The 21,371-nt window shown below is 38.7% G+C and overlaps 1 protein-coding gene across 1 annotated transcript; it reads right to left on the reverse strand.

Annotated features, from left to right (window-relative positions):
* Positions 1-15,039: 15,039 nt before the first annotated feature.
* PCDH20 (protocadherin 20) lies at positions 15,040-20,788 on the reverse strand. Its single transcript, XM_047720105.1, has 2 exons — positions 20,649-20,788; positions 15,040-19,579 (listed from the first exon to the last, which is right to left on the reverse strand). The coding sequence occupies exons 1-2, from the start codon at positions 20,778-20,780 to the stop codon at positions 16,859-16,861; spliced, it is 2,853 nt and encodes a 950-aa protein (XP_047576061.1). The 5' UTR covers positions 20,781-20,788; the 3' UTR covers positions 15,040-16,858.
* Positions 20,789-21,371: the final 583 nt, after the last annotated feature.

The following is a 21,371-nucleotide window of genomic DNA, read 5'->3' on the forward strand; positions in this document are numbered from 1 at the left end:
CACATTAATTCCACTGCATCCAATATTTTTCACAGGAGACAGGAAGAAAGAAAACCTCCTTCAACCATATACCACTCTTCAACTTTGCCTTGTATTTCCTCCCTCTCTCTCAAAGCCACATATCCAAAAGGGAATTGTCTGTTCCTATTTTCTGACGACTCTAAATTCCACTGCAGTTTTGCCTTCCCTCACACCGTGCACCGAAACTCCTCTTGTCAAGGCCACAGTGACCTCTTTGCTGCTTAATCAAATCTAGCATTTTAAAATATACAAATTATTTTCACCTGCCTGCTGTTCTTTTAGTATTATTTCAATCTCATAGTATTATCTACATTTTCTGAATAAGAAACTGACACTCTGAATGCTAATTTGGTCAACATCACAAACATAACTACAGCTGGCAAAAGTTGAGCTTGAATCAAGGGTTTCTGACTCAGGATCCTATATTTTGTGATGATAAAATAAGGTGAATCAATTATATTCTCATATTCTTTATTCCATGGATATTTACAATTTATTTTTTACTTACTATCCTATATTTCCATGGCCTACATTGATAGCAGATGCCACAGCATCTGAAGTTATTAATAATTTAGATGACCCAGAAATTTCTGGGAAAAGGGGAAGCTAATGAGAATAGTTTTGCCTCATGAATTTCTGAGCAAACATAAAGACACTGAACATGTTAGAGGCAGACTAAGTAATGTAAATTGACTCAAGTAAAAATCTAAAAAAAAAAAAAAAACCCAAAAACCAAAAGAGTGAAAGAGTAAAATCTCACCCATTTTGAGAAACTAGTTTGGGCTTAAAAAATCAAATTTTGAATGATTTCTAATCTGATGGGGGAAACAATTCCAATCTTTTCTCTTTTTCTTTATAAATCTCTTTCCATTGAGAAACTTATACTTTGGTGATAAGAAAATCATGCAGAAGAATAGATACAACCCAAAGAATTTTCAGTGCATTTCTATGGCATTGGTCTATGTGAAAGGCCCTGAAAAGCAGAAGAAAGTAAGCTCTCCATAGTAGGCTTTTCTAAAGAAATTGCACTTGAGCTAAGACTTAATGGATTGCAGATGTTTTTCAGATGGATAAGAGAGGAAAGGCATCTAAGCAGAGGGACCAGCATGTACAAAATGCAGAAACATAGATATCCTGATGTGTTTAGAGAACTACAACTAGTTGTCCCAATGAATTATTAGTCAAGGCTTTAAAAAATATAATTACCAGGGTGACAATTCAAAATAGTTTGGAGGACTAAAATCAGCAGAGTGGGTTTATTGTTCACACACTGGAAAGTCTCCAGAGTGGCTGGTTTCAAGCACAGATGGATGGGAGGACTTAAAAGATGCCATCAGTTCTCTGTTCTGTTTCCCTCTCCTGTCTTTCTCTCCCTTTCCTTTCTCCCCTCCCTCTCCCTCTTTTCCCTTCTGTGTTAGCCTGATCCTCACATAGGCTCTTACCACAGAGAAATCAAAATAGCTACCAGCCGTGCCATATTCCCATATTCCTGGATCACAAAGTATGTATTCATTTTATGACTATTATCCTGTGCATGAATGCAGATTGCTTGATAATGTGTCCCCTACTGGCCTGTCCCACCTTATTTTTTTTTAAAGATTTTATTTATTTATTTGACAGAAAGATCACAAGTAGGTAGAGAGGCAGGCAGAGAGAGAGGGGGAAGCAGGCTCCCTGCCGAGCAGAGAGCCCGATGTGGGGCTCGATCCCAGGACCCTGAGATCATGACCTGAGCCGAAGGCAGAGGCTTAACCCACTGAGCCACCCAGGTGGCCCCCACCTTATTTTTTATTGTCTACACATATTTCAGTTATACACATACCAGGTTAAGAAATCCTATTCTAGATGAATGGGGAATCATTGTCAGAAGGGTAATAAATTCATGTGTGAGAAAAACAAGATGATTCTAGTAATTTTAGAGATAACACAGGAAGACAAAAAATTGCTATGGCATTTGTGACAGTTCAGACAATTATTGTCTTTACAATGTTTATGTCATAATCTAACCAATTATATATTGATGTAAATATGGGGTATTTTCATTACTATTAAACTCTGCAAAAAGTATGGTCATACACACAAGTTTGAAGCTATTTTCTTTGGTTATCTTTTTAGAAGTGAAGTGCAAAGGGGAAGATAATGCACAATTTAGAATGTCTGCATACATTCTAAATTATTAGAATGTATTCTAATACATTGGCCAATAACCTTCCAGAAAACAATTCCCAGTTTTTACTCGCATCCGCAAGTATATTGAATTTTTGAATTCAATATTTCATTCATTCATATTTGAATTTTCCAGCAACACAGACTCCTTGAAATTATGTAGCTTTGTTTTTTTTTTTAAGATTTTATTTATTTATTTGACAGACAGAGACCACAAGTAGGCAGAGAGGCAGACAGATAGAGAGAGAGGGGGAAGCAGGCTCCCCGCAGAGCACAGAGCCCGATGTGGGGCTTGATCCCAGGACACTGGGACCATGACCCGAGCCGAAGGCAGAGGCTTTAACCCACTGAGCCACCCAGGTGCCCCGAAATTATGTAGCTTTGTAATTGTCAATATGATAATGCAATTATGTTAGAAGAGAATTTCTTTATGTGTATTTTCACAAAGCAGGATCTGTCTGTAGTTATCTTAATGTGTCCATTTATGGTTTGGCTAGTAAAGGGTGAAAGAGATGGTTGTCTTAGCACATTTACTATCTGGTGACTTAATTTTTAATCATAAATATGTCAGTGTGTCTACCTAAAGCAGTATGACAGGTGTGAGAAGGAATTGACAAATCCAACATTTTTACAAAAACAATAGGTTAGCAGCGCAGATTAGAGAGAAAGGAGCCAAATGAAGATGGCATATATTACTGGCACCATGTCTCAGATGGAAGGGCCAGGAAAACAAATGAGAGAACCATTTGGATGTAATTAGGAAGCAGGAGGCAGGAAAAAGAAAGAAAAGTCTTGTAAACTAAGAAGCAGATGATGCCTCTCTAGCCAACTCCCCAAATCTTTCAGCTTCCCTTTCCTGCTTGTTCTGCTATAACAATGTACCTGGACACTCGCTGAAAATGTATTCAGCCTGGAGATTATTAATAATTTTGAAACTGAAACCAGCTGCATACAAAATACTGTAGGCCAAATGCTTCAATTGGTTCTCCTGGCTTTATGCATTCCCTATTAAGACATTTATCTCATTAAATTGCAGTTTTATTTTTCAGTGTCCTTAATAAACTCTGAGCTCCAAAGAAGAGTTCTGATAACATGTTTGGATAGTATCTCTGTACATGCCACATCTTAGATGCTTAATGAGAGTTCTTAGTAAATTAATTTATGAATTACTTTTCACATATCTCCATGGGCTTCCTTCCCACCGCCCCCCACCCCATTCAAAGCAACTGAAACTCAGAATGAAACACACCACTTTTTAAAATTATTTGTCCATTTCATCAGATATTTAGGGGTAAGCCCTGAGGATACAAAAAATTGGCCTTGGAAATTTCTATACCCTTGATGTGTAGTACTTTAAATAAGGCAGTGTGGGCAAAGGGAAGTAAAAAAGGAACTAATATTTGAACTGTGTACAAGATCTAGTGTTCCGCACTTACGGGCATTATTTCTAGTCCTCAGAACAACTTGAAAGGCATTTTCCTGTGTGGATGCTTTGGGGACCATGGGGCTCATAGGTACTTACAAAATGTCCTTAAGGTTTTAACACTGGTAGTTGGAAGATCCAGGATTAGTAAATGCTTATTTTCTTTACCTTGTCAAATGTTGCTGGTCCTTATTTACTTTCTGGAGCTAGACAGTATTTTTCTATTTCTTTCCAGTCATACAAAACAAGAGGATGAATAGTGAGCTTGTCATCAGCACCTCTTTCATTCCTAGTAATTAAAACTGATAGTAATTCTGGTTTTGTTGCCCTCATATTTTCATGCTTAAAATAGATTTCCTATATTTTTCTCTTACTCTTCTTCCTTACTAAATACCTCTCATATTGGTAGTTGAAATGGGGTTTCCAGATCCTAGAAAAGACAGCCTCCTGAATAATTACATTTTTTTGTTTCCCCAGTGGCCATACGTGAGACTTCTGTTACCCACTCCCTCGCTTTTGCATGAGCCAGAACATAAGATCTGTGTGATGATGGAGTGGGCCCTCCTTAGAGCGGCACTCCCAGGCTTAACTCCAAGCCTCTGCTCAGTTGCCTTTTAAAGTCAAGATATGACAGTTTTATTCTGAAGTACATAATTATTCCAATTTATGTGTAAGGGCCACCTGCCATTCTTGCTTTCATTCTTTCCACAAATATTTGTATAACTCTCTTGTGGATAGAAGACATTATTTAGGTCCTAGAATGACAGCTTTTTATTTTTAAGACAAAGTTGTTGTGCGCATCAGGTTTACATTCTAGTAACTGTCCTAGACCAAAATTTCCAGACATATTAGTTACCATTCTAGTTACTTTGCCTGCTTTTGATGATGATGATGACAACATTCTGATGAGGGAAGAAAAAAACAAAAGACCTGATTCATGCAAATTTATAGGTTCAGTCTTTAGAGAGTGTTGGAAATTGCATCTTTTTTTAATAGCAGCTTCGGAGAGGGTGCCAGTGATGAAGTAACTCCCAAATTGGCTGAATAGTAGAGTTCAAATAAAATTGGCAAATTACAGGAATAATGGGACTCACACCTGGTGATTCTCAAACTTTGTTTCACATTCAGGTCACCTAGAGACCTTTTAAAAAATCTTGATTCCCATCCTACACTCCAAACCCATTCAATCAGAAAGTTGGTGGGTGAGACCCAGGTATCAGGTTGCTGTTGGTTTTTTTTTTTTTTTTAATTAATTTTTTATTTTTTCAGCATAACAGTATTCATTATTTTTGCACCACACCCAGTGCTCCATGCAATCCGTGCCCTCTACAATACCCACCACCTGGTGCCCCCAACCTCCCACCCCCCACCCCTTCAAAATTCTCAGATCGTTTTTCAGAGTCCATAGTCTCTCATGGTTCACCTCCCCTTCCAATTTCCCTCAACTCCCTTCTCCTCTCCATCTCCCCTTGGTTTTTTTGTTTGTTTGCTTGTTTCTTTGTTTTAACTCCCTGAGTTATTTCAGCATGCAGACAAGCTTGAGAGCCAATGATCCAAATACATTTTTATCAACCTTTCATGCACATGGGGATCTTATTAAATACCGATTCTGGTTTCATAGAGCCTGGGTGGGCCTAGGTTCTTCATGCCCCAGGACTAGCCAGATGTTTTTACTGCTGGTCTGCACTGCACATACTGAAGGTCAAGGCTCTAACCAATAATTCTCACCTTATCAGGGCTGGAAGAGCTCTGGAGCTAACCACTAGCCCTTTACTGGGCAGTGGTTACTTCAAATCCCATTCAGGACAGTTGGAGGCATGTCAGCATTCTGTGACAAGGACCACTTAGGGGAAAGCTTTCAGGGAAGAGATTGTGATGTTGTAGGTTTTCTGACAATTTTGAAAACCTCCCTTTCTGCACCCAAGCCTGAGCAGGAACTGCTGGGGCCTAGATCTGCAGGTGCTGATCTCCTTGAAGGTGTTCTGGAAATACCATCATCAGGACACATGGTTTGCTTACTGATGTTTACCTAATGGCCAAGAGAAGAGAAGAGAAGGCCAGGCTTTTTACCTACATGTGGAACTTCAGTTCTGTAGTTTCTGCCTATTCTAAATGTATTTCATAAGTGAATAACCTGACTACAAATTGTTCCACAACCTAGTGGGTGGTTAGACAGATGATGGTAGGAAAGACCTGTACTTTTTGTAGAAGTAGAGCTTAGAATCGGGCAACTTCTAGAAATGAGTTATTTGGCCCCAAGAGTGATCACCCTATTTTCTTACAAAAATGTGTTCTAGCTTATCACATAAGATCCCTTGTCTCCCCAATTCTTTTTCCTTAATTTTTTTTTCTTAACTACGTGAAAATTCTATTCTTGGAATATGTTTTTATTTTAAATTTTTTTAATGTTTGAATTTCAAACATACTTGAACTAGTGTCCCCAATTTTTTTCTTAGATTAGAGTTTAGAACAAAAATCCTACTATCATAAAAAATGGCTGACATACAAAATGAAAGAGAAATGTACACGTTTAAGAAAGGGAACTGTCTTTTTGCCAAATGAGGAATAATGTGACTTTGAATTTTAACCTTTCAGTCATAGGAGTCCTGATAGGAATCCAAAATATTTGACGGTTCTTGCAAAATGATATTATTCTACCAGTACAAAATGTATTCTATAATATAATCTTACTGGACTATTACATATTAGCTATGCCAATAATAATGCTCAATAAAAGTCTGTGCATACTTAATCAATGATTCTAATGAACTTCATCTTCTGTGAATTTATTGTATAGAGGTAAACAGCTTTTGAATAGGAAGTCAAGTTGGTAGAAAAGTAGAATAAGAATGTATTAAAAAAAAAAAAAAAACACTCCCAAAGTGCTTGTTTTCAAAGAATTAAAGATTACAAATCACTTCAAATGATCCATCGATTAGAGAGACTCATCCATTAGAAAGGTTCTTTTTTCTGCAATAACAAAAGAAAGATATATTTTAACATGCATCTTTTTTTAAAATCAGAGCAACCTTTTACATATGCAATCATAACACATCCACCCACAGTGTATCTCAGTTACAAATATCAGCCATTCAATTCATCTCATCCCAAACTGGGTCTGAGATGAATTCAACAATTCAGCACTGTTCATTCCAGCTCTAGTCAACCGAGAAAATCCTTTATGGTAATAAAAACACCTCTGGTTTTCTGTTTATTTCTGTGACTTAGTAAAAGTGAAATGAACACAGAATCTAAATGGCAGGTTTTCGCTGACTGGAACACTGTACATTTGTAACACATGATTTTCCATATATATTTATATTGATTATTTAAAAATTTTTTTCTTTACTTAGAAAAGTACAATTAGGTATATACTTAACATTCCTGTAAAGGAAAATTCAAAAACATCTGTTGTAAAAGTTGCCCAAAATACAACCAGACTTTGTTATAATCATTCAGTTAAACTAAGATCCATGCCCTTAGTGGATCTGTAATTTGTTTTTCAGGATACTGTTGTAGTTTCTTTTACTACTTTAACAAATTACCACCAAATTTGGTAACACCCATTTATTAACTCCCCTTCCTCTAGTCAGAAGTCCCAATACAGAGTGACTCAAACAGTCCTCTGCATGGTGCTTTGTAATGCAGACATCAAGGTGTCAGCAGGGCTCTGTGGCTTTCTGGAAGCTCTGCGGATGAATCCACTTCCAAGCTCAGTCAGGTTGTTTGTGAATTCAGTTCCATGTGGTTACAGGGCTGAAGCCCCTCCCTGTGTTCTTGTTGACTGTGACTTAGGAGTCTTATTTCCTTAAGTCTGGCTATCCCCCCAGTTCTAAGGTCCATAATGTCAATTACATTTGTGACCCCCCTTTTGCCATGTTACAGAACATATCCATAGATTCCACGCACGAAGAAGGCATGGTATCTTTGGGGCATTATTCTCCTTACAGATAGGCCAACAGAGGGATTCTGAGAATGTTGAGCTTCTGTTAGGAAACACTGACAGAATGGTTGAGTATGATCAAGGAAGCTCAAAGGTGAAGAAAACATCGATGTCTGAAGTTTCCTCCTGGTTCAATGAGACAGATATTTTATAAGTTTTCCTAGATATTTTACCTGTCTTTTCTAATATGTACCTTCACCACTAAGGTCTTTTAGAAATCATCTCCAATTGGGCTAATTGACAATCACCACCTTCGGTTTGACGGAGAATATTGGTATGACATGGCACTTCAAACTGTGTGTCCTGAGTCAGGCATAAAGCACAAGAAAGAAATTAATTCGATCCACTTAAGTTGTATTCAATGTCTTATTTCAAAGAATCTTACAAGGCAACTTATACTTAGTTATTCTTCACAGAAATCTGTGCTTTAAATTGCTAACCACATTCGTAAATGAGATGGGGAAAATGGCAGGTTCTATAGTGCTTTTTGAAGGATAAAGTCTTTTGTGGACTAGATGGAGAAATCAGACATAGGCAGGACAGTTGGCTTTGCTAAATTTGAATGCTTAGATGATTCATTTTAAGTATTTTAAAGATAAGCTAAATACCTGTTATTGAAATTCCTCTCCTTGCAGTGAATGTTAACTGCTATTTTAAAAAAAAAAAAATCCTGTAAATAAAATGGAATTTTTACTGTCAAAAAATGAAGGATCATAAATTAAAAGCTGTCTCAATGCAATAGTGTTTTTTAGCACCTGTTTAATGGTTAGCGTTACTCACATTCATTTAGACTCTGAAAACGTTTAGGATCTTATAATTTAACTACAAAATGTGAAGGAAACTGGTTTCCCAAATTAATAAGGCATGGGAGATGTGGGGAGTGTGGTGAGGAGGAGGGTGAATGCTGCTTTTCTTTCTTTTTTTTTTTTTCTTTAAAGATTTTATTTATTTATTTGACAGAGATCACAAGTAGGCAGAGAAGCAGGCAGAGAGGAGGAAGCAGGCTCCCTGCTGAGCAGAGAGCCCTATGGCAGGCTCGATCCCAGAATCCTGGGATCATGACCTGAGCTGAAGGCAGAGGCTTTAACCCGCTGAGCCACCCAAGAGCCCCTGAATGCTGCTTTTCAAAAGGGAAAAAAAAAACAACTTTTAAATAATTTAATTTTTTTTTAGAATTTTAAAATTATTATTCACTTAAATTTTTCTTCCTCTGTCCATCCCACTGTACCTTTAAAATATAATTTTTTCCCCATGAATTTTCTAGAGTTTCCTTCTCTGGAGTAATTTTTCTTCATAATAAGATGGAGAATTCAAAATGTATGTGCAGTAATTTTTATATATTAACATTAAAATGTTCTCTCATCATACATTTCACCAGATCTCATAACTTTGAAAAAAAAATAGTGTTACATAGTATTATGTGAAAGATTTACATAACAATTCCCAGTGTGCATTTTACATTCCTATTAAATCAAAGCTTCACATTGCCAAGAAAGTACCTTAAGAAAGCTTATTAAACAAAACTATGAATTTGAAATGATTTAAAGTGTATTTGCAAAATTGAAATCAGTGCTATTTGTGAAACATAGTGTGACAGGTTGCTTGTACATATGTAGAGTCAATGAATATCATAGTTACATTTTAATTATTCTGAAACCTAAAATTTATGATCTTTCTAAGGGGAGTAACTGGTTTACAGTGCCTGTTGCATTTATTTTTTTTTTCTATTGCATTTATTTCTTTAATTTTTTAAGTGAAAGTTTCCTTTGAAAGTTATAGGGAATTCCAATTTTCAAATTGAATGAAAGAAATATGTTATGAAATTCTTTAAATTTACCCATTCTACCCACAGAAAACAATTTCTATTCATTAATTCATATACATTGCAAAGATGATATTCCTCCAATAATGTTTATATTCTCCTTATTAGCCATTGATATACTGCATATCTCTGGGTAACACCCTGATTTGCTGTCATGACCTTTGTCTCTCTGGAAGAGGTACGCAGGTAAGAGGCATAGGTGATGAGCTGAAGGAGAAGCAACATACTCATTTCTCTATTTGTGTAGTTCACATTAGTTTTTTCCCAGCTGGGGAGTAACCTTTTTGGGGATGGAAGAAGACTTACCCTTGTGACTAGCACAATATCTTGCTTGTAATAAGCATTGGCTGATATGTTTAGCAAAGGTGTTTAGTAAATAAATAGTTAATGATAATAGTTTTTAACTTTGTTGAAGATTCAGGATATTGTACCCAAATCTGTATGAAGGACAATAATCCAAAGTTCCTTTGATGTAGTGAAGTTTGTGATTTAGTGAGTTCCTAACATTCAGTCATTCTGGGTTTACCTTCATTTACCTTACTATATAGGTGTTTTTGTTGTTGTCATTTTTTGTTTTGGAGGATTTTTTTGCTTTTTATTTTTTAGAAAGGGGGAGAAAGAGAGAGAGAATCCCAAGCAGGCTCCATGCCGAGTGCAGAGCCCAGTGTGGGGCTTGATCTCACATCCCTGAGAGTATGACCTGAGACAAAATCTAGAGTCCAATGCTTAACTGACTGAGCCACCCAGGTAACCCAATTCATTGTCAAATCAATCACATCCTTTCATCCACACTTGGACTTACATTTTCTATAATATAAACATGAATTTTGCACAATAGTTATTCCTACATTTTAAATCAAGTTTATTCCTTCTGTATTTCTGTAAGGTTCATAAAATTGTCCTTGATTATTCTCCCCTATTCTCTAATCTTTTAAAGTTTTATGTTTTCTTACTATTTTCTTGCAATTACCATATCTGTCAAATTTTAGGGGCACCTGTGTGGCTCATTCAGTTAAGCATCTGCCTTTGGCTTATAGGGTTCTGGGATCAGAGCTCAGCATCTATTAGGCTCCCTGCTCAGCGGGGAGTCTGCTTCTCCCTCTGCCCCCACACCCCGTGTTCTCTCTCTCTCTCTCACTCATTTTCTCTCTCTCAAATAAATAAAATCTTTTAAAAATTATAAAATAAAAAAATACCTAATTGTATACTTTTCTATATTTTTTCTTTAATATAAGAGAATAATAAAATAATTAAAAAATGTTATCTTTTTCTTTATCTTTAAACTTTATCTTTGAAATTGTGGGGTTTTTTCTCCCAGTGCATGCAGGGAAAATACATGAATCTCAATAATTCAAATGAATAAATTAGTTTTGATTGACCTCATTTTTAGCTGAGTTTTCATCTCAGAGGTTTTTTATTTTAATTTTTGGTATTATCTTTGTAAGTATAACACTTTGGTTAACTTTCTGATGAAGGTAAAGAGAAAGTATATGTTTTAAGGGAAATATTTGAAGGAAAAGTTGGATTTTGTTTTTAGTAAGATTTTGAATATTTTTTTCATTCGTGATTCCTGTTTTTTCTTCTAACCCCTTATATTGTCAAGTTTTTTTTCCTAGGTATTCTATAGCTTAGTTTGTTCAACTGAAAAATGAGAGGGTTGGACTACATTATCTCTAAAGTATCGTGGTCTGACAAGTTAAATCAAAGTCCTGTCCCTGATGAGATTTCCAAATGAGAAAGGACATGCCAATTCATTGTAAAAGGAGGGAAAAAGTCAAAGGGCTCGAGAAGTGAATAAGTTCATTAGATTGCTTTGAACATATGGGCCTTTAATCTAAAACAGCATCAACTTTATGGATTTTTATTGTGTAATAAAGATATTGATTCAATGAATTTGAATGAAGAATGAGTAAAAAACTGCTAAGATAATTTCATGACATGCTAGTTAATTCCAAAAACAATAGTAATAGCTAATTTTTGTGGAGTACTTTACTTGTGTGAAATATTTTACATGAATTAATTTATTTGATTTGCAAAATTTTATGAGGAGATAGAACAAGTTCATCATTTCATGTAGATGAGATCTTTGGAGGGGCAATTTTTTCAAAGAAAGGACAAATAACTTTTCTTGAAGCTAGGACTGCATACAATACTGTTTTTATATCTTCTATACATTTATTTAGCCTGGATTGGAAACTTCCACCAGTGAGTACTAGATACTAGTAAATTATTCATTCACACAGGATAAACTGAGGCATAAGGTACGTTAAATGACTTCTTTCATCCAAAAGTGATGTTAAACCTCAAGACCTATGTACTTCTTGACTGTAATTACCCATTTCACCTGTGCCTAGTTTTTGGATCTTGTTCAGAATTGCCTGCAACAGACATATCACTGTTTCTTGATATGCACACACTTGAAATTATATTTGCATCGTATTGATTTGTCCATTTGATATTTTGTTGCCTTTTTTCTTAAATTTTTAGTATGACTCTCCTGCCTGTGGAGATGTTTAGTGCAACTACAAGCAAAATATTGCAAATGGACAAAATATTCTTCATGAGGTCAACTTCATGTTGGAATATCTACCACATGGGCACAACACGATAATGTTTGTTAAATTGAATAGAATAGACAGTCATAAATACAAAATAAACTGGGTAAATTACTGCCCTTTATAATTCCATCTGTGTCATAAAACCTAAGATTAGAAAGAGGGTTATGGCTCCAGCGCTCTCATTGCTTATTTAATGTTTAGTAAATGAGTTCCCTATCCTTAGCAAATTTGTAAAATAGGCTCGAAAGCCAATTATGAAAATTGTGAATTTTCTGGCTTCTCACTTGTGGATTTTTAATTTCTATTGGCCTCACAAGTTTATAGCTTTAGTGTATAGCTTTGTCAGCTATAACTCATTTACCTGCTGTATTCCATACTGAAATATATCTCGTTCATATTCCCTTGTTTAAGGCCCAACCTTTCCCTTGAATTATCACTACTACCTGCTGTGGTCTCTAGAATCTTTTTCAACAGAAGCTTCATACATGGCCAAAATGATCTTTTTAAAACACACATTCCCTGGGATAAAATTGGAACCTCCAAGTATGACAATGAGTCCCTTCATTATCTGAAGTACACCTACAGCTCCAAGCTCATTGTTCATTCTCTGCATCCCTTCAGCCACAATTATGATTCTTCAATCATGACATGCCCACTTTTGCCTGTGTGCTTATACATTATTCCCTCTTCCTTGACTCCCCTTCTCTCTCCTCTGCCAACTTCCCCTGTCTAAATTTTTCAATTAGACATCACCTCCTTTGAGAGGGCCCCAGTTAGAAATCGGCCCCTTTGGGAAGCTTTCTCCAATATTTTCTAAGATTGGGTTAGGTCCTGTTCTCTTGATGTCCTGGGAGTAGGCATTTTCCCCATGCAGTGTTTTGAGATTGATAGGTCTTCTTATTGGCCTTCTGCACCATAATCTAAAGTCATGGGGGTGGGGGGCGCACCTTGGTGGCTCGATAGGTTGAGCATCTGTCTTTGGCTCAGGTCATGATCCCAGCATCCTGGGATCGAGCCCCACATCAGGCTCCCTCTTCAGCGGGAAGCCTGCTTCTCCCTCTCCCACTTCCCCTACTTGTGTTCCCTCTCTTGCTATATCTCTCTCTGTCAAATAAATAAATAAAATCTTTGAAAAAAATAAAGTCATCAAGGGTCAAATACTCTGTCTTGCTCTCAGTTAAATCCCTGGTAATTAAGAGTACTAAAATAAATACGAATGGAATGAATGAATGAATTTGTTTGTTTTAATGATCCCAGTATCTTAATTCTTGACACTAGTGGGTTTAAGGCTTAAAGTTCATCCAATTTTATTCAATACCCTCAAAGGAATACATTCCCAATTTAGGGGTTTATCAGAGAAAAAAAATGCTACTATTTTAAAAACAGTTCTGTACAATGACATTTAAAAAATTATTTTAGACTGTATGCGTGTATGTATATATTGATCTGAAAAATAGGTATGATCTTTTCTTATCAGATATAGAGACAACTAGAAAAGACATTATAGGAGTCTCTTTTTTTTTGAGAGATTATCAATTTTCAAAATTTTTTTCTTGCTTTCAGTCTATTTGTATGACTGTCATTTCGAACTTTTAATATTTATTTATAATTTATACTGTGAAAGCACATGGGTAAGCAGAGATTGCACAGTCAGCAAATGGTATTTTGCAGCAATTGACTGCTTTTTTGAAGTGAGCAATCTACTGTAGAGGGGAGAAAATTCTCAGGTATCTGTCTCTGGCCCCTGTGAACTGGGACTGCCCAATGTTGAGTTGAAAAACACCATATCTTCCATACTGTCTTCCCTTACATTCTCCATGGTCTGTCAAAGATCTAGACCCCACACTCTTCACTTCTCCAACAAGAGATTAGAACGAGTGTCCATTGACTCAGGAGAGGATTGCATAGTTCCTCCTTTTACAGTTGTTAATTGAGACATTTTCTAGGAGCACAAATTGGAATCCTTATGAGGTATCTTACTGGAATCAAGTCAACTTTATACCATCCCTAATATTGTGCCAGTGATGTTTTCCATAACAAGATTATTTCCGTTGTTTTCATAAAATTCATGAACACCCAAAACACAAAGGATTTGAATGTTATTTTCATTACACTCGTACTACTAAAATTGTTTTAAAAGAAGAATATATATATTTTTTCCTTTTTAACCGCTATTGATAGAAGCATAACTGCCAAGACAACTTTTTTTTTCTTTAATAGGGTCAGGGAATCTACTCTCAAGACTCAAGTAACGTAAATTGTTTTTTCCCCTGTAGCTGAAATTGCTATGTTGCTTTTAAATTTCCCAATCCAAATTAATGAACAATTTTCTCTGTAGTATGAGAATGGCTTTGGCAGTGCAAAGATCAGAGCAATCTCTTCTTCATTAAATTGGGCAAAGAGGATTCACTGGTTCTCAAACTGTTAAATGGATATCGGGGTTTTTAATGAATGGAACATTTATTTTTGTGCCAGCTCAACTAACAACATTGACATGATTAGCATACATTTTGGCAACTGTTCTAGCACAAGGTGTTAGTAAAAAGGGGCTTTTATCTTTGAGCTTAATTTACTTAAACTTTCCTTGTTATAAATGCTTTTAATGTGAATGAGATGTTTTTGTAAAGGAAATCCTGGCACAAGAGGTTGTTCAGAAATACACCTTTTTATTAACGTTATAGGCATTTCTCATGCTAGAGATGAAGCCTATACCTCCAAACACATGAACTTTCTTCAAATTTAGAAATAAACAGAAATTTTGTTACTTGTACTCATGGTGAAATCACTGCCCTTAGGATATTTTTTAAATTTGTGGTGCTATGTATTTCAGATGTAGTTCCTTTCTTTTAAAAAGAGAAAGAAGAAGATACGAAAATAACTAGAGTATGGTTTCCTCCATTGCTATACATTAATTATGAATGAAATGTTTTGAGGGTTAAATGATCTTTGTTGCTTAGCTCAGGTGCCTCTCATACAAAAGAAATTTCCAATAAGAATATATTTCCTTTTTGTAACAAACAGTACTGCTTCTGACTCTTATTTTATTTATTCAATTTGTCAAACTGAAGAAAATAAGAAAAATGAGTTAATACAAATTTGAAAGGTCCTGGGTGTTTGCATTCAATTTTTTTTTGCCATGTATTTTTAAAAATATATTGAAAGCTATTGTAACACAGCTAACAAGGGATTTGTCAGAAGTATGTAGTAAAATGAATGTGTATAGTTGATACAAAGCCAAAAATTAATATGCATGTGCACACGCATGGGAATAAATTTTCATCCAAATGCCTGTCAAACATCTAGGCATACTCTCTATTATATACATATAATAAATATATTAGATATAAATCTATATATATATCTCTATCTACACACACATTCAATGATTTACCCAATGTTTAATTGAGTAATGAATTAGTTTAATATAAACTTTAGCAAATAGCATATTTACTTTACCCACATTTACTTCTAAAAGCAAACAAATGCCAATAGCAGGCACTTCAGTGAAAGAACAAGCCCATGTTCAAATATAAAATGGTAAAAATGAGAAAGAAATTATGAAAATATATACCTTTAATTTGCAGACATATAAACACGTTTGGTACAGTACAGACACATGAGGCCAAAAAAGTAGAATGATCCAGCTTAAGCTAACACATTCCTTGTTTACACAGATATTTTGCTATAGCTCTCATATAAAATAAAATTCCCAGCTCAACACAATGAAGTAAAAGAGATCAATCACTAAGGAACCAGCTTGCTTCGTTGCAAAGGATTCAGTAAAAGCTAAGTTATCAAAGAAATCTGCTGCTGGGCTTACAAATAAACTCTTGGACCTAATCCAAAGCCAAAGAAAGGAAGCCAGAAACGGTAGCCAACAAACCCAAACAACAAAAAGATAAGTATAACTTTTATATAAAGGGCCCAACTAAAACAACCGGTGGTGTACACTAGCTTCTAGAATAATTCCGCTTTAGTATGACTTTTATTTTCTCAGGTGATAAATGAGTTCAAGCACATAAAAACCTAATATTTAACCCAAGTATGAAGTACTACCAACAAGTTGTCAGAGCATCAAAATGTCATAAACACCTACGAAGCAACTAAGGATTGAAACAGGTCTTTGCTCCTGGCTGTTTTCCTTGGACACAATTTCCAGTTACAATGTCTGTAAGGGAGAATATACACATTTCCCCTGTCATAATAGCAAGCGCAGTGGTAAAGGGAACAGAAAGCCATTTGAGTACATGGAGAGCAAAATACTCTGCAGCAGTTCAACTCTGTAACACACACATGGCCATGTTTTCACCCTGGCTAAAAAGAAATTGCACTTCTTTGTAACACCTTCTCTTTCGAACTATACATGATGTACTTGTGAGGTAATAAACATTCTGTTTACAAATGCATTTCTTTTCTTTCTTATCATACATTGAAGTGCAGTGAAATTCAATTTATTTCAATTTCATATCTCTTAAATGTTAAAAACAATATATTTAAAATATACTCTTTCGTTAATTTCATGTACAACAACTGTCCTGTACAATACCTCAAAACAGTTCCCTGCAAAGGAGCAGCTGATGCCCTCTTGTGGTTAAAGGACTTTTTAGACAAAAAGATGCAATGTACCATTTTCTTACCTTATTCTCAGGTTCTATCATTCTGCTTGGTGAATGAAAGCTGCAAACCATGTCCAAGCTTTTTTATAACAGTTCTATAGCTGTTAGTACTAATTTTCATTAAAAAATGCTGTACACATTTTATAACCTCTGATTTTAAATTTAAAAACCTGTAAACAGCTTATTTACAATATAGTACAAGTTATAAATTAGTCGTCCTTCATTGGAACTGTCATCTACACACTCTTGTTTAGGTGATGGAAACTACCCAAAGTCAGCTACATCTCTGTGCTATTCCACAATGAAATATCAAATATTAGAAATAGCCATTGGTTTCCTCTCTCTCATATGCAAGTCAATTTTTCCTTTGAGTGGAATTTGTACTTCCAAATTTTCATCTTCCCTGTGATGCTTTTTCCCTCTCCTTAAGCAGATGTATATGCCCATCCCTGTTACAAGTGTGAGAGAACCCAAGCTTATTACAGAGAGAGCAACTAGAGTGGGCACACAGGACAGAGACTCAACTTTCCTATGAGTTGGTTCTATTGAGATCTGTGGTTCTTTCTCCTCTATGTTGATTTCTGGTTCCTTTCTTAGAAGACTCTCAATGTAGCTCTCATTACTGACAGTGTCATTGACAAATAAGTTCACCATGACTGTGGAATGGAGAGGTTCTGGGTAACCATGGTCGCTCACTTTCACCAGTAAACGATGAAGTCCATAGTCTGTCTGCAGCAATGCCTCTTCCAAAGTAATATTGCCAGTTTTAGGGTCAATCCTAAAGGACTCAGGCCTAGGACCTCTTCTTCCTATGATGCTGTAAGCTATGACAGCGTTCATGCCCGTGTCTTTGTCAACAGCATAGACCTCTGTAACTGGGGAGCCGGGGAGAGTAGAAGGCAGTACCAACAGGTAGGACATGTTGGACTGAGGAAATAAGACCAGAGGAGGGTTGTCATTGATATCTAGAAGGAGAATTGTGATTTTTGCAGTCGAAGAGAGGGCAGGCTCACCCCCATCAACAGCTTCGACCCACAAAGTGTAGGAGCTTTGCTGCTCTCTGTCCAAAGAGACTTTAGCTCTCAACATGCCCTTTCCTGTGTCTATGACAAAAATATCACTCTGGTTCACCACCGAGAGGGCTACCCAACCATTTCGTCCAGCATCAGCATCTGTGACACTAATTACCCCAATTTCACCATATCCTGGAAAGTTTTCTGGCACAAAAAAGCTGAAGTCCTTGTTGATGAACCTAGGGCTGTTGTCATTTTTATCCAGCACGGTGAGAGCCACAGTGGCAACTGATTCTCTGGGTGGCCTCCCAGAGTCAACAGCTCTGACTGTGTACCTATACTTTTCTTTCTCTTCTCGGTCCAGCTGAGTGGAAACTGTCAGAATTCCTGTGACACTGTCTAAGGAAAAATATGAGGGGGCATCAGGTCCCAGGAAATAGGAAACTTGGCCTCTCTCTCCACTGTCAGCATCCGTCGCGTACAACTTTGTCAAAAAGGCATTGGGCGCATTATTTTCTTCGATAGTTAGTTCCAGCAAGGGTTGCAGGAAAATAGGAGCATTGTCATTGTCATCTAAAAGTTGCACTTTAATAATTTTTTTGACATGAAATCCCTCTGAGTTCCAGGCCACCACAGCTATTTCATAGAACTGCTGTAGCTCATAATCCATCAGTTTTGTGGTTTCCAGCAAATATTCATTATTGTATGGTTTGTAGGGTGATAACCTAAATGGTCCTTCACCGTCCAGGTAGCAGTTCACCTTGTATTTACCTTCTGGATCTCTTATGGTGAAGAATGCAATTGGAGTGTTAATGGGCTCCAGTTCTTTCAGGTAAACAATACCGTCTACCTCATTGGCTATATAACGAGGAACAATTTCAGGTGGTCTGAAAATGACTTTGATGATGGTCACCAGGGCCGTGGTCACAGCAGGGATGCAGCCTGGCCCGTTAGCAAGGATGGTGAGCTTGTGCGTTTGCAGAACACTTCCCCCAATCTTACTGAAAAGTTTAATGACTCCGGTGGTTTCGTCCAGATGGAATAAATCCTTGGATGCTTGTGGAACTTTCTGGCTGTAAGCGTAGGTGATCTGAGCATTGGTTCCCAAGTCTCTATCCACAGCCTGAACAGCTGCAACCGGTGTGCCCACTGTAGCATTCCCAAACACAGTGACATTGATCTGTGAATCTGTGAAGAGAGGGCAATTGTCATTAATGTCAGTTATGCCGATGGTGAGGGTGGCGCTGCCCAACAGTGGTGGAGACCCACCATCCTCTGCTATGATGATGCTCACATACTGGTCTTGGGTCTCCCTATCCAGCAGTCCCATGACAATTAGGTAAGGAGTGCGCTCCCCATTCTCATTCTCCTCCACATCCAGCGTGAACATGCGGTGGTAGTCCAGTAAGCGGTAGGTCTGCACTCCGTTCGTGCCTACATCTGGGTCCATGGCAGGATGCTCTATGGCGAGCCGAGTGTTTATAGGTGCATTTTCTGGAACCCAAACCGAGATTTGGGAAACGGGGAACTGCGGGGCATTGTCATTGATGTCCCGGATAGCGATTTTCACCTTCACAAACCTAAAGTATTCCTGAGGCAGGACCAGCACATCCAAAAGCAAAAGACAAGAGTCAGAGGAAGGGGAGGAGGAGATGGAAATACTGCCGCCCCAGGCAGCTCCTCCACCTCCTTCAAGACACAGGGCCTCCCTGTCGATCTCCTGGGCCGAAGTGTGCAGCTCCCCGGAGCGGTTGTCTAGGGTCACGTACTGACCACTCAGTCCCCGGGAGGCCAGGCTGAAGGAGAGAGGGGGGTTCCGCTCAGCCAGGGCGGGCAGCTGCGACAGCTGGTCCTGCCTCCCGGCAGCGCGGGGGACCAGCCGCAGGTCCTCCGCCAGGCTGCCGATGAGCACCCCCGCGGGCAGTCCCTCGTTCAGGCTGTACAGAAGCTCCGTGGCCCGGCTGTAACTCGCGAGGCAGTTGAAGGGTCCCACGAAGAGGAAAAACAGAAACAAATGCTGAAAGTGGAGGGGGAGGGGAGAAGGCTCGTTACACACACGCGGGAACACGGAGATTGGAGTCAGAATTCAGGGCCACAAGGTCCTATTTGCCCCCATCCCCATTACCAAAGGCAAACCCTCCAGTCAGAGAGGGATGAAGGGGAAAACTTGCTGCAAAGAAAAGATCTATGGGGCAACACTGTCGCCAAAACTTAATTTTTTCTGTTCGCTTTCTACCCTCCCCCTCCTTTCCCCAGCTCCCCATCGGCGCCCTTATTCAATTAATAATCGGAATCCCCAGCCATAAAGCATCCCTGGAAACACACGCCAGAGTGGAGAGCACTCAACTCAGGGACTGCGCAACGCCGCAGGGAAACCACCCGGGTAGGTTATGGAGAGGGAGAGGCTGGTAGTGGAGAGGATTGAGCGATGATGGGCAATTCATCATTTATTTCCCATTGAAATGTTTCTACCATTAAGGTCTCTGGAACGCGAAATGTGTCACATCCCTTATTATGAGAACACCACCACCGACAATATCAATAACAATAATTATTATGTGGAAAACATAGTGACACTTTCCCTTCGGAACTAGCCCCCCCTCCCCATTAAATAAACACTTTAGTTCAGAGAAGTAATTTTCATTTTAGCTCTCATCCAGGGTCAAATCGAAAGGATCTGAATCTCCACCTCCTAACAAGCCCTCCCTTGTCTCCCTCCCCTAAGGAAAAAGAAGTAAACGCAGAAAATGCTTATGCAAAAACAATTTGCCAATTACAGCGGACAGTCCTAGCAGGTGCCCACAGCAGCAGAGAAATCTCCGCACCCCAGTATCTCAAGCGGATCGAGCACCCCACCAATCTGCCTACATTTCTATTTCCAGAAACTTACTTTCCCGACCTGAAGACTTGCCTATTTCTTGCTAAAAGGAAGACACCTTATGCCAAACTCCCTTCCCCTCCCCCCCCCCCAACCTTCCCGTAAAGTTTGGATTAAGGGAAAGGTTTGAAAACCCATCAAGAGTAGGAACTGCCTCACAGCACTGCAACTTGTCGGGGCTGCAGGGCTCCCGGACCCCAACCCTTACCGGCAGGTTTCTGTGGCTGGTGCTGCTCCTGGGACGACTGAGACGCCCCATATCCAGGCGCGGGTGCCAGATCGCCGGGCGCCAGCTCACTGCCAGGGCCGGCGAGCTGCGCGCATTCCCTCGGCCGCGCATTCCCGGGGAGGCTGCAGTCAGCGCGCTCCTGTCGGGAGGGCGGCAGAAGACACTCCCCCTCTGTTCATGCAAATCGCTGGGGGGAACTTCAGCCAATAGTCACTGGCTCGTCAATTAAGGACGCGAGCTAATGGCGGGGGGCAGCAAGGCGCGGGGCAGAAGGGCAGGGTCATGGTTTCCTTCCCCGGACGCAGCTAAGTCCAGACCCCGCCGGAGGAGCCGGAACGGGGGACTTGCCTCTGAAGACTGCGACGAGGCGCCACCCGGTCGGGCACTGGAGCGCGTGCCCACCAGCCTCCCTCCTCGCCGCCCCAGTCAGAACTCAAGTCCACAGGTTGCGAGCGCGAGAGGGAGATTAGGATAAATAAATAAGCCTGCAGTATATCTGAATGTAGAGAGAGAGGAGGTCGGCGCTATAGGGCAGCCACAGGCGCGATCCCAAAACGCTTGCTTTTACCACCTGTTCTTCGGAAAGACTTGCTTCCAGCCCTGTGTACAGAGAAAGGAAATCCACTCTTCTCTGCGGAGGGAAGGAACTTCAAACTCTTTTTAAGGTGGTTCGAGCCGGAAGAGCAAAGAGATGAATTCGGT

The sequence above is a fragment of the Lutra lutra genome, chromosome 3 (assembly GCF_902655055.1).
Source record: "Lutra lutra chromosome 3, mLutLut1.2, whole genome shotgun sequence".
NCBI classification, from domain to species: Eukaryota; Metazoa; Chordata; class Mammalia; order Carnivora; family Mustelidae; genus Lutra; species Lutra lutra.

What these genes read in the sequence shown, in the direction of transcription:
- PCDH20 (XM_047720105.1), bottom strand. Translation starts at nt 20,780, where the DNA reads ATGCGCGGCCGAGGGAATGCGCGCAGCTCGCCGGCCCTGGCAGTGAGC. An exon ending in CCAGCCACAGAAACCTGCCG is followed by an intron (nt 19,580 to 20,648) that starts GTAAGGGTTGGG and finishes CTCCACTTTCAG; the next exon opens with CATTTGTTTCTGTTTTTCCT.